General features: G+C 55.1%; 1 protein-coding gene across 6 annotated transcripts in view; it reads left to right on the top strand.

The window, feature by feature from the left end:
- Window positions 1-363: 363 nt before the first annotated feature.
- The window catches only part of AGAP3 (ArfGAP with GTPase domain, ankyrin repeat and PH domain 3), a 56932-nt gene continuing 46186 nt past the window's right edge, over window positions 364-11109 (top strand). For 3 of the 6 annotated variants that reach the window (XM_080665694.1, XM_080665693.1, XM_080665690.1), the window contains exon 1: window positions 796-1275. In XM_080665694.1, the coding sequence (XP_080521820.1) occupies window positions 942-1275 (334 nt within the window). In that variant the 5' untranslated portion in view covers window positions 796-941. Of the gene's footprint in view, window positions 439-702; window positions 1276-11109 lie in introns of those variants that run through there. The other 3 variants (XM_080665697.1, XM_080665698.1, XM_080665695.1) reach the window with 3 other exon arrangements.

Genomic DNA, 11109 nt, shown 5'->3' with positions numbered 1-11109 from the left:
TTAAAGAGAAGAGGGAAGATAGGAGAGGGGAGTTATTGTTCAAAGTATCATTTCCAAGGGCCCCCCGCCAATAGAGCTCTCAGAACTGAAAATAGAATTTCAGCCTCTGTGCTGCAGCTGGCAGTGGGGAGTCCAGGGGAAGGCTAGAGAGAGAATCCCGAGGGAGGGGTAGTCTCTAGGGATGACCTCAGGCCAGGGACAGGGGAGCCTGTGCCGTATTGAAGGTAGGACGATGTAAGGGAGGCGCAGCTGGGCCTGGGCTGGCGGCCCTCTTCTACCAATCAACCATGTTCATCAGCACCCTCAGGCGCAGGGCACTGTTCGGGCATTGCCCAGAGATAGGGCACCCCGCCCAAACCAGCGCAGGAAGGCGAAAGTGACAGCCGGGCCGGAGGAGGCCTAGGCCACAGTCCCTCGGAGCGGTGGTCCCTGTGGCGGGTATGGGTGGGGGCTGGAGAGGAGGCGGAAGGGCTAAGGCGTGGTGGGAGGGGCTGGAGCGCGAGGCTCCGGGGTGGAGGCTGCAAAGCCTGCGAGCGAGGGGCGGGGGCGCTGGGCCCGCGCGATGGAGGGGCAGGGGCGGGGGCGGGGGCGGGGGCGGCGGGGAGGGGGCTCGGGCTGCGTGTGCAGGAGCCGGCGGGGGTGGCAGTGCGTGCGCATGACGCGGGGGGAGGGCCCGGGCCGCGCGCTCCCGGTGCCGTTGTTGTTGCCGCTGGAGGCTGCTCAGAGGCAGCGGGATCGCGGCGGCGGGAAGCGCCCGGTAGCGGCCACAGCGTGCGCGGCGGCGCCTCACGGCCAAGGCCCCCGGCCCCCGGCCCCATGCACTAGTCTCGTGCCGCCGCTCCGTAGTCCCAGCCCCGCCAGCCCCGCGCGCCCGCCCGCCGCCGCCGCAGCGCCGCCCCGGCCTCGGCCCGGCCCGCCTCGGGCCCCGCGGCTCCGGAGCCATGAACTTCCAGGCGGGCGGGGGGCAGAGCCCGCAGCAGCAGCCCAGCCTGGCGGCACCGGGAGGCAGTGGCAGCGGCGGCGGAGGCGCGGGGGGCGGCGGGCAGTTTGGTGGCGCGGGGCCGGGATCCGGGGGCGGCGGCGGCGGCCCCTCGCAGCAGCTAGCCGGCGGCCCCCCCCAGCAGTTCGCGCTCTCCAACTCGGCGGCCATCCGGGCCGAGATCCAGCGCTTCGAGTCCGTGCATCCCAATATCTACGCCATCTACGATCTGATCGAGCGCATGGAGGACTTGGCACTGCAGAACCAGATCCGGGAGCACGTCATCTCCATTGAGGGTGAGCGGAGCTGGGGCGCGGTGGCCCCTCCGGGCTCTGCGGGTCCGGCCTGGCCATGCTCTCCCCATCGGGGATCCTCGCACGCCTCAGGTCCGGGCCACGCGGTTTGTTGAATGCCGGCGCTGCAGTGCCGGCGTCCAGGCTTCGCCTTATCTCGTCTGGGGACACTCTGGGGCTGGGGGCCGGTCCCGTGCCAGGGTATGCATTTTCTGCTTTTAGTGCTCCAGGGCTCGAAGATAGTGTCTCTCCGGGGACCGGGGCGCTCGGAGCCGTAGAGGTTCCGGGAGTGGGGGGGGGGGGGGTCTGTGCCAAATCTGGTCAGGCATGTCCCGGGAGGGTGGGCGCAGCGGAGGGCCTCGGCGGCCGGGGAGGTGGGGCCGCTGCCTGAGAGGCGTCTCAGCTGTCCAGGCTCTGCCCCGCGGCGGGGCTGGAGATCGGAGCCTCCTTTAGTGGATGTTAGCCTTCCCGGGCCCAGTGCCCGCAGGCCAGGGAGTGTGGCGCTCGCTGCGGCGCGCCCTCTCCCGACGCACATCCCGCAAGCTGCCGAGGCCCGGTGGGCTGGGCCTGACTCGGGCTTGGGCGCTGCGACCGTGTGGGAGGCGCTGGCCTGTCCATCCGCGCCTTCGCCGGGTCCCACGCGCGCCGGACCCACCGCTGCTTTCCAGGGAGCCTCTTCTGGGTCACTGACCAACTTCCAGGGACACGTCGCCGGGTGTCAGGGACTGAACCCCACCCCCCCCGCCCCCCCACTGCCCAGCACTCCTTTCCCAGGGGCAGGAGAGATGGTGTAAGCTGCTGGTAGATGCCCCTCGACCCCTGGTGTGGTGGGTGCTGCTCCACCCGCAGGCACTCCTGTGGCATGGTGACCTTTGAGTGCCCAGTGGGCAGATGGCCTCACCCTCGGCCATCTGCTTCCTCCTCGGGTTCCATTCCAAGGGGAACGCCCACCAGCAGGTGGTGGGTTGGACCTCAGTGGCAATGCAGGGGGAGGGCTTTTGCGATGACATAGAATTGTGCACAGGGGCCTGGCCACTACTTGAGCCTTGCAGTTAGGGCTCACTCCCATTTTCACCTCTTTGTGTGAGACTCTGGGGGCTCCTCATCTGAACACCCCCTTTCCGCTTTCAGAGCTCCCTGTAGCTGGGGAAGGAGCATGGGGTCTTTTGGGAGTAAAGGGCCCATTAGAGCTGGGGTCCTGCCCTTTTGTGGTGACATCCCAGTCTGACTGCTTTCTGTCCTTTCCCCAGCCCTCTCTAGCCTCTTTTCTCTCAAGGCTGAGTTCATTGTGAACTAATTAGGTGACAGAAAAAAAAACTCATTAACATGGATCCAAGTAAATGGCCTGAATCAATGCTGTGGCTGGGGACCTGGAGATGGCATTGTGTGATCCCCAGGCCCCAAAGAGAGGCAATGACCAATTTTCCCTCCTGGAGCTGAAGGAGGTGGGACAGGGAGAGCAGTCATTCCCTGCAGCTTCAGTGTCCTTTGGAGGAAGTAAGAGAAGTCGCTGATCAGCTCCAAGATCCCACCCCCATCCCTTTTGGTGAAGAGACTTGGAGGGACCAGCCACCGAAGGGGTGAGGGAAGACATCTGTCACAGAGCCTTTCCCAGAGCAGGGAGAGCCAGGAATCTCGGCTTCCACATCTAACTCTGCTTCCTTTGTCAGTGATTAACCCCCACCCCCCAGCTCGGAAGTCTCTGGCCCGGCATCATTGGTGATGTGAAGGCCATGATTGCCTTACGCGCTTGGGTTTTCACCCAGTCTTAAATTCAACACAACAGGCAGATTCCCGTCTTAGAGCTCTCCCCCGTGACCAACTTCCCCACTGTGGTTTGGAAGTACCCCATGTTCCTGCTTAGCCTGGGAGCTCGGTATTACCCCTGTGAATCTTGGGACCTGATGTCTCATTGTCACCAGGCCCAGCTGTTCCTCACACATCCGTTCTCAGCTCTCCTGATCCCTGCTTCCCTGTTCTTTCTTGGCAAGGCCTCCCACCTTTCTTTCTCCCCCTTTTTTTCCAAACTCTTTCCTGGAACCCGTTTTTATTACCCACCTCACCGCTGCTTTCCCACTTCTATCTCCCCAGCTTTTCTGCTGTAGGCAGGCATCAAAAAATCCCAGAAAACTCCTCCAATTTCTGCCCTATATCCTTCCTCACTCCATCTGCCAAACCATATTGCTGCGATCCTGCAAAGCAGTGTCCCCACCTTCTTTTTTGGCGGAGGGAGGGGAACAGCTTCTCGGCGGTTTCCTGCTCACTCTGAGCCTGACTGAGCCCCTATGCCGGGGCCCAGCTGACCTGGGTTTCGGTTGTTACATAAACACACTCCTGGTCTGGGAGGCAGATCCTGTGTTTACTAGGGATGAGCCTCTTAGTGGGAAGGAATGGCATTTTCCTGGTGTATAATAAGTCTCCGCCTCACTCCGATAATACTCAGTGAAGGGTTTCTGTTCCAGCTCTGAAGGTGACCTGGAAGATGTAGTCAGGATCCCTCTGGGACTGAGGAAGTGCAGTGGCACCTTGCCCGCCTGTCCTGGCTCTGCTTCTCTCAGTCACCTCTGACCCTCTCTGACCCCGTGGTTAGGGCAGGGGGGAGCTGAGGAACATACAGCTTTGTGGGGTTTTAGGATAGGATTTGAGGGGAGGCAGACTGTTTTTGAAAAGTTCCATTCCCCACCAAAGGCCAAAAAAAGAGAGAACGTGTCCACTCGGGGGTCCTAAGGAATGAAAGAAGTATAGCCAGGAGCTGGGACTGGGATGGAAGGCTGACCCTCTGAGCTGCTCTCACCTCCCTTGTGGGGACACTGAGACTCAGAGAAGGGAGGGCTCCAAGCTGATCAGCCAGGGATCAGGCTGAGCCTCAGGCAGGGCCACAGGCTGGATCCTACAGGGAAAGGAGCTCCAGGGACTTGCATGGGTCTCCTGCCTTAGAAAGAAGACTGCAGAGCAACGGGGCCTCAGGTCAGAGTGGGGACAGCCTGGGCACCTGGAATGCAGGAAGCTGGGCCAAGTGAGGAGGAGCCAGATGTTGGGAGAAACAGCCCTTGGGGTCCCAGCAGGTGGCCTGCAAAGGCAAAGTTGTCCCAGAGATGTGCCCTCTCCCCGCAGGTCTGCCAGAGGGGAGGGTAAATAGGCTTGGGCTCCGAAGGTCCCCAGGGAGGGCCTGGAAGTGGACCTTGGCCAGGGGTGTGCCACATGGCCACTACTGTGTGCAGAGACTGGGCTTTATCAAATGGGTGACTGGTTCCTGTCCTCCTTGTTTTCCCCTAGGGTCTTTGTTCTTTATTTTTTTATTTTTGTTGATTTGGAAAAGAGAGATAGAAACCTCAATGATGAGAATCATTGATTGACTGCCTCCTGCACGGGAGGCTGATCTCAACACTGGGGATGGAGCCCACAACCCGGGCATGTGCCCTGACTGGAAATTGAACCATGACCTCCTGGTTCATAGGTCGATGATAAACCACTGAGCCACTCCTGCTGGGCTCTCCTAGGGTCTTTTTAATTTTTATTTATTTAAATATATTTTTATTGATTTCAGAGAGGAAGAGAGAGGGAAAGAGAGATAGAAACATCAATGATGAGGTGGGAATGCAGACTGGTGCAGCCACTGTGGAGAACAGTATGGAGTTTCCTCAAAAAACTAAAAATGGGTTGAAACCCGTTTGGCTCAGTGGATAGAGCGTCGGCCTGCGGACTGGGGGGTCCCAGGTTCGATTCCGGTCGGGGGCATGTACCTTGGTTGCGGGCACGTCTCCAGTGTGGGGTGTGCAGGAGGCAGCTGATCGGTGTTTCTCTCTCATCGATGTTTCTAGCTCTCTGTCCCTCTCCCTTCCTCTCTGTAAAAAATCAATAAAATATAAAACAAAACAAAACAAAACAAAACTAAAAATGGAACTCCCATTTGACCCAGTGATCCCACTTCTAGGAATATATCCCAAGAATCTAGAAACACGAATCAGAAAGGATATATGCACCCCTATGTTCATAGCAGCACAATTCACCATAGCTAAGATTTGGAAACAACCTAAATGCCCATCAGCAGATGAGTGGATTAAAAAACGGTGGTATATCTACACAGTGGAATACTACACTGCGGTAAAAAAGAAGGAATTCCTACCATTTGCAACAACATGGATGGAGATGGAGAGTATTATGTTAAGTGAAATAAGCCAGGCAGAGAAAGATAAATATCACATGATCTCACTCATTTGTGGAATATAATGAACGGCATGGACTGATGAATAAGAACAGATCCAGAGACTGAGAAACGTCAAACAGCACGTCATACCTCAGGGAAGGTAGGGGAGGTTGGGGGTAAGGTGGAGAGATCAACCAAGGGACTTGTGTGCATGCATATGAGCCTAATCAATGGACACGGACAACAAGGGGGTGGGGGGTGGGGGGTTATGGGGGAATAAGGACACATGTAAAAAATAACAATTTAAAAATATTAAAATTATAAAAAAATAAAATAAAAATAAAATACTAAATCTAATCCATAAAAAAAAAAAAGGAAAGAAAGAAACATCAATGATGAGAGAGATTCATTGATTGGCTGCCTCCTGCATGCCCCCTACTGGGGATAGAGCCCGCAACTCAGGCATGTGCCCTTGACTGGAATTGAACCCGGGACCCTTCAGTCTGCAGGCTGACGCTCTATCCACTGAGCCAAACCCGGTTAGGGCCAACTAGGGTCTTTTTTAAAGCAAAGTTCCTTTGGGCATTCCAGAGGCAGGTTGGCTTGTTCTCAACTTCACCTTAGTCTTTCAGGCACTTTCTTCCGTAGGCTCGGTGCTTGGTAACATTCTAAAGAGGGTTTTCCTATTGATTCAAGTCTAGGCTAGAGAGAGGGGGTGTTTAGCTGGGGGTGGATGTGTTGGGGTGGGGGCTCAGTGGGGCTCAGCAGCCACACTCTTCCTGGCAGGCCTGCCTGGGGCTTTAGAGTTTGTTCCCTGTCTCTGTGTGTCCGGTGGCTAGATCCTGGCAACAGCCCTATGATGCCGAGAGAATTGTATCCATTTTGGAGACAGGGAAGCTGTCTCCTGAGGTAACTGGGCATCCCCCAACCTGGTGATGATGCTCACCTAGGGGACTTGCTGAACTACAGTTTCTGAGGCTCCCTCTAAGGCAGTGGTTCTCAACCTTTCTAATGCCATGACCCTTAAATAAATAGGCGACCCTGCTAGCGGTTCTCAACCTGTGGGTTGTGACCCACAGGTTGAGAACTGCTGCTGTAGAGCCTAAGACCATCAGAAAACACAGATATTTACATTACGATTCATTAACAGTAGCAAAATTACAGTTATGAAGTAGCAATGAAAATAATTTTATGGTTGGGGTTCCACAACATGAGGAACTGTATTAAAGGGTCGTGGCATTAGAAAGGTTGAGAACCACTGCTCTAAGGGGTCTGGGATGCACCTGCGTTTGGAACTTTCCTGGGCCATTCCAGTAATTAGCTGGTTTAGGGAATGAGTGCCTGGTGGGGGGCTGGTTGCTTATTTAGGACTTTGCACAAAGAGTTCTAGGAATTCTGAAAAAGAGGATATCCGAGCGGGTGCTAGAGGCCAGGGAGAGCCACCCTTGTTCCAGATATATTTATTTAGTTCCGACTGGGTGGCCCAGTTGCACCTAGCTCCGTGGAAGGCAGGAAGGAAGGGGAGGGAAGGAGGGAAGGTGGGGCTCCGGCTGCTCTCTGTATCCCAGAGGTGAATGGATCAGCCTGCACGAGGTACCAGACAGGGGACTGGAAGTGGCAGGAATAAACCCAGATTTTTTAAAAATTAGGGCAAAAGTTAGATACTGGGGAAGACCTCTCAAGATCCTTTTCCTTAAGGTTACAGGAGAGGGATAGAAAGACCCACCCCAGCCTGACCTCAGGCAGCTGGGAGGACCCCTCCCCATTCAGTCCTCATTCACTGCCAGGTGGGAGACTACGCACAAATTAGACAGCCCTTGCTCCCAAGTGCCTGTGGCCAGTGCCTACCATTTACTTGACTATTTCTTTCTTTAACCAAATGTGAGTGCCAGGCAAGTGGTCCGGGAGAAGGAACAGGTTTCAGGCAGCAGGGGAGGTGAAAGCATCGCATGGTGGTCAAGCAGCAGCAGGCTGGGGCATGAAGTCCACGGGGGACGGGCAGGAGAACCCTGGTTCGGCGGTCTTAATGCTTTATCCTGTATTATCCATTTACACTTTGCCACATTTCAGGAGACCATTTGAGATGGTGCTTAATCCTGCAGGAGATGGGCTGTTGCAGGAGGGTGCATTGGAGAGCGCACGCTCTCGGCCCCAGGTGCTGGGCCCGGCGGACCAGAGGGTGACCAGGCGGAGTTAGAAGCAGATGAGTGGGCTCTTAGTGTCCGCACGGTGCTTTTGCACTGTGAGCCCTCAGAACCATAGGAGGAGGAAACAGAGATGCCCTTCTAGAAAAGTGGGACTAGCTTGGGTGAGCTGAGACCTGGGGAGGCAGACAGCACCCTGAGAGGCTCGGTGTTGCTGTTTAGTGTCTCCTAAACACCCACCTGCCTGGACCCTCTGCTTGTCCTCATTCTCTTTTTAATATGCAGGTAACTCGAAATCAGTTTAACCAGGTTGATTCCTCCTGACCCTTGCTGCCTTCCACTGAGCAGGCCAGGGGTATGGGGCAGGCCGCTGGAACGTGGGGCTGAGCCCGAGGCTGTGGATGTGGGGAAGGGACGGACCTGGGACACCTGCTTGGAGGATGGAGACATTGCTCTGTGCAGAATTGCACCAATTAGCATTCTTCTGCCTGCCTGCCGGAGAGTGTCATGAGGCCTTTGCAGCATTGCGGTCACTGTTTCTTTCCCCACAGGCTCTTGTAGGGTGTGCAAGTATCATCCCCATTTGCAAATGAGACAGCCTAGAACTTAGACAGGGGTAACTCCCCCAGGCCACACAGGAGCGGCAGGACCAGGGGCGTCACCTGATTTTCCAGTTCCTGTCCCACCTTTGCCCTTCAGGGAAGGACCAGTGAGCTTTTGGGGGGCTGTGCTGGACCCTGGTCAGCCCTGCTGGGGTGCCTCTCAGGGATCCCTTGACCTAAATTTAACTTTTGGAAACGTTTAGAGTATAACCTAAGGGCGATGTAGTTCTTTCCTGCTGTATCTATCTTCTGATATCTTTTTAAAAAAAATATATTTATTTCAGAGAGGAAGGGAGAGGGAGAGAGAGATAGAAACATCAGTGATGAGACAGGATCAATCATTGATCGGATGCCTCCTGCATGCCACTACTGGGGATTGAGCTCGCAACCCGGGCATGTGCTCTTGACCGGAATCAAACCTGGGACCCTTCAGTCCGCAGGTTGACGCTCTACCCACTGAGCCAAACCGGCGAGGGCCCTCTTCTGATACTTGAGTCCCCAGCTGGATGGTGGCTCTCGGAGCTCCCTCTCCCTTATGTGAGCAGCCTGGGTGTGGATAGTGGATAGCCCGCATAGTAGGTGCTTGATCAAGAAACACTTCATAATGTTTAAACATTGTTAAAGTTTAAATATGTGTTCAAATGACAAGAGTAACTTCTTGTAACAAATTCAAATGTGTAGGAAGTAGAAGAAATGTGTGTGTCCTATCTCCCCCCAAGAGTACCTACTGTCCTATCTCCCCCCAAGAGTACCTACGTTGACTGTATGACCTGCTCCCTTCCCGTCTGTTTCCCAGCCCACAAATACCTGCTGTCAGCTACCCTGGGATCAATTGAGGCTATTGGTGTTTCACAGCAAAGGGGGGTGGTTTGTGGAAAGCTTGGCCAGAGTCACAGGTTCACGAAAGGCCCCAGGGCCCGTCCTCCCCTCTGGCAGCTCCCTGATGGGTAGTCAGGGTTCGGGGGTTTCTCGTCTGTTCTGCCGCTGACTGGCTGTGGGAACTTGGGCAAGACGCGCGCGCACACTTGCAGGCGTGCACACCCACTCGGGCGGGTCTTCTTGGAGCAGCGTCCTGGTTGCATCTGTGCAGCTTGCTGCGACCCTGTACAGGAGCGTCTGAACTAGCTCGGTCTTGGCTCCCTGGCCTTGGCCCCACTGGTCCAGGGGTGCAAGCCACAGTCACCAAGTGTTCTGCATCTGGCTTCTCACGCTCAGCCTGGCTTCTGTGGCATGCGCTGCCTGGGGTACCTCAAGGAGCTGGTACTTGAAGAGGCCCTGTGTGGAGAGATGATCTCTTGTGCCTCAGTTTCCTCTTGTGAGATGCGGGGTAATTACGAAACCTACCTGTGGGGTGTGCTGAGGTGTGAGGGGGTTGTGCATGTAAGGGGCTCACAGCAGAGCCCGGCACAGAGCAAGCACTCCATGAATGCTCGTCATGTAAAAGGCTGCGTGGTGCCCTGTGTAAGTGTGTAAGTTCATGATACATCTCCTTGGACGGAGATCTTCGCACACTTGTCTGGTTATTTCCTCTGAACAGATTCCGAAGAAGAAGAAAATGGTGAGACTTTTGTGTGTGCACGTTTTTAGGGCCACACTACCCTCCCAGTTCCAGGAACAGAGGTCCCCATTCCCCGGACCCCTGCTGCCACCTGATTGGTTAAAAAGAGGACAAAATGATTTTCATTGCTGTTTTGGTCATTTGTATTTTGTTTAATTCTGTTTATATTCTTTATTCATTTTGGTTTTTGTTCATTCCTCTTTTTCTTATTATGTGTAATATAATTTTAATCTCTTAGATTTTTCTCTGGTGTACGTTTCTTTTTGCTGGAGGTAGGCGCCATGTCGGGGCCCCGAGGAGGCCAACCCTATCCCCCTTGGTCCCAGGAGATGCCCCTGCTGGCTCTGTGCCTGGTGACAGTGTGTATTTTTATTTCTTTCTTTTCAGTCAGCACCCCTCTTTGCCACCGTTTGTGTGCCTACCTACAGCAGTTTCTCTTTTGCATTTAATTTGGTGTTTCGATGGCTTGCAGACCCGGAGCCCAAAATCTGGAATGGGATGTGAGCCCAGTCACAGCCTCTTGGTGTGTGCGTGTCTGTGTGTGGTGGAACAGGGGCTCCTGTCTGCTCCTGGTGGGCGCTCCCAGCCCCTCCTCTTCCTGGTCTCTTCCAGGGAGGGACCATGAAGATTTTGTTTTGTTAAATCATCTCTAAAGGAAGGCCCCAAAGCCTTTGGTAAAAAGCAGTGAAGGTTTGATGTCTTTGGTCACTCCAAAGCCCCCTCTGCCTGGTTATTGCTTCTGGACTGTTCCACGTTGGGTGCTGTGGTGGAACGGAGCCTGGGCATCGTTCCTCCTCTGTCAGAGCCTGAGCAGGTTGCAGTGTTAGCTCTGGTGCTAGGCTGACTCGATTTGAACCCCAGACCTAACACTTGGTAGCTATGTGACCTTGTGTGAGTTCCTTAATCTCTCTGTGCCTTGGCTTCCTTGTTGCTAACATGAGGTGAACAAGCACGCATATCATGGTATAGGCGGAAGAATGAAGTTAAGTTAATGCATGTGGAGCTTTTAGACCAGCGCCAGCCTCTAGGAGTGCTCACATGGGCACCGCTGGTCTCCCAGTCATACACTAGCTGCCATGCTCCGCGCAGGGTGGTGAGCACGGAGGGCGCGCGTGTGAGTATGCCTCGCTCGGCGCCTGCAGCAGTAGCTCCCCCAAGGGTGCTTCCTGAACCCAAGCCACAGCCTGGAGGGACAGAGTTTGGGGTTGGTTGGCATAGCTCTGCAGGCCCCGGGCAAGGGTGCCAAGAAAGGATTTGTCTGAGGTTCCAGCTGATGGATGTGGTGTGTCACACAGCCATCGGAATTGCCTTCATTTGATGATTTGCCTGTCAATTAAAGTGTTTCCTCTAACTCAGCACCTATAGGGTGGGGCAAAAGTAGGTTTA

The sequence above is a fragment of the Plecotus auritus genome (genome assembly GCF_963455305.1).
Source record: "Plecotus auritus genome assembly, chromosome: 4".
Classification (NCBI taxonomy): domain Eukaryota; kingdom Metazoa; phylum Chordata; class Mammalia; order Chiroptera; family Vespertilionidae; genus Plecotus; species Plecotus auritus.
The sequence above is the reverse complement of the archived record's forward strand: the minus strand, read 5'-3'. Positions and strand labels throughout refer to the sequence as shown.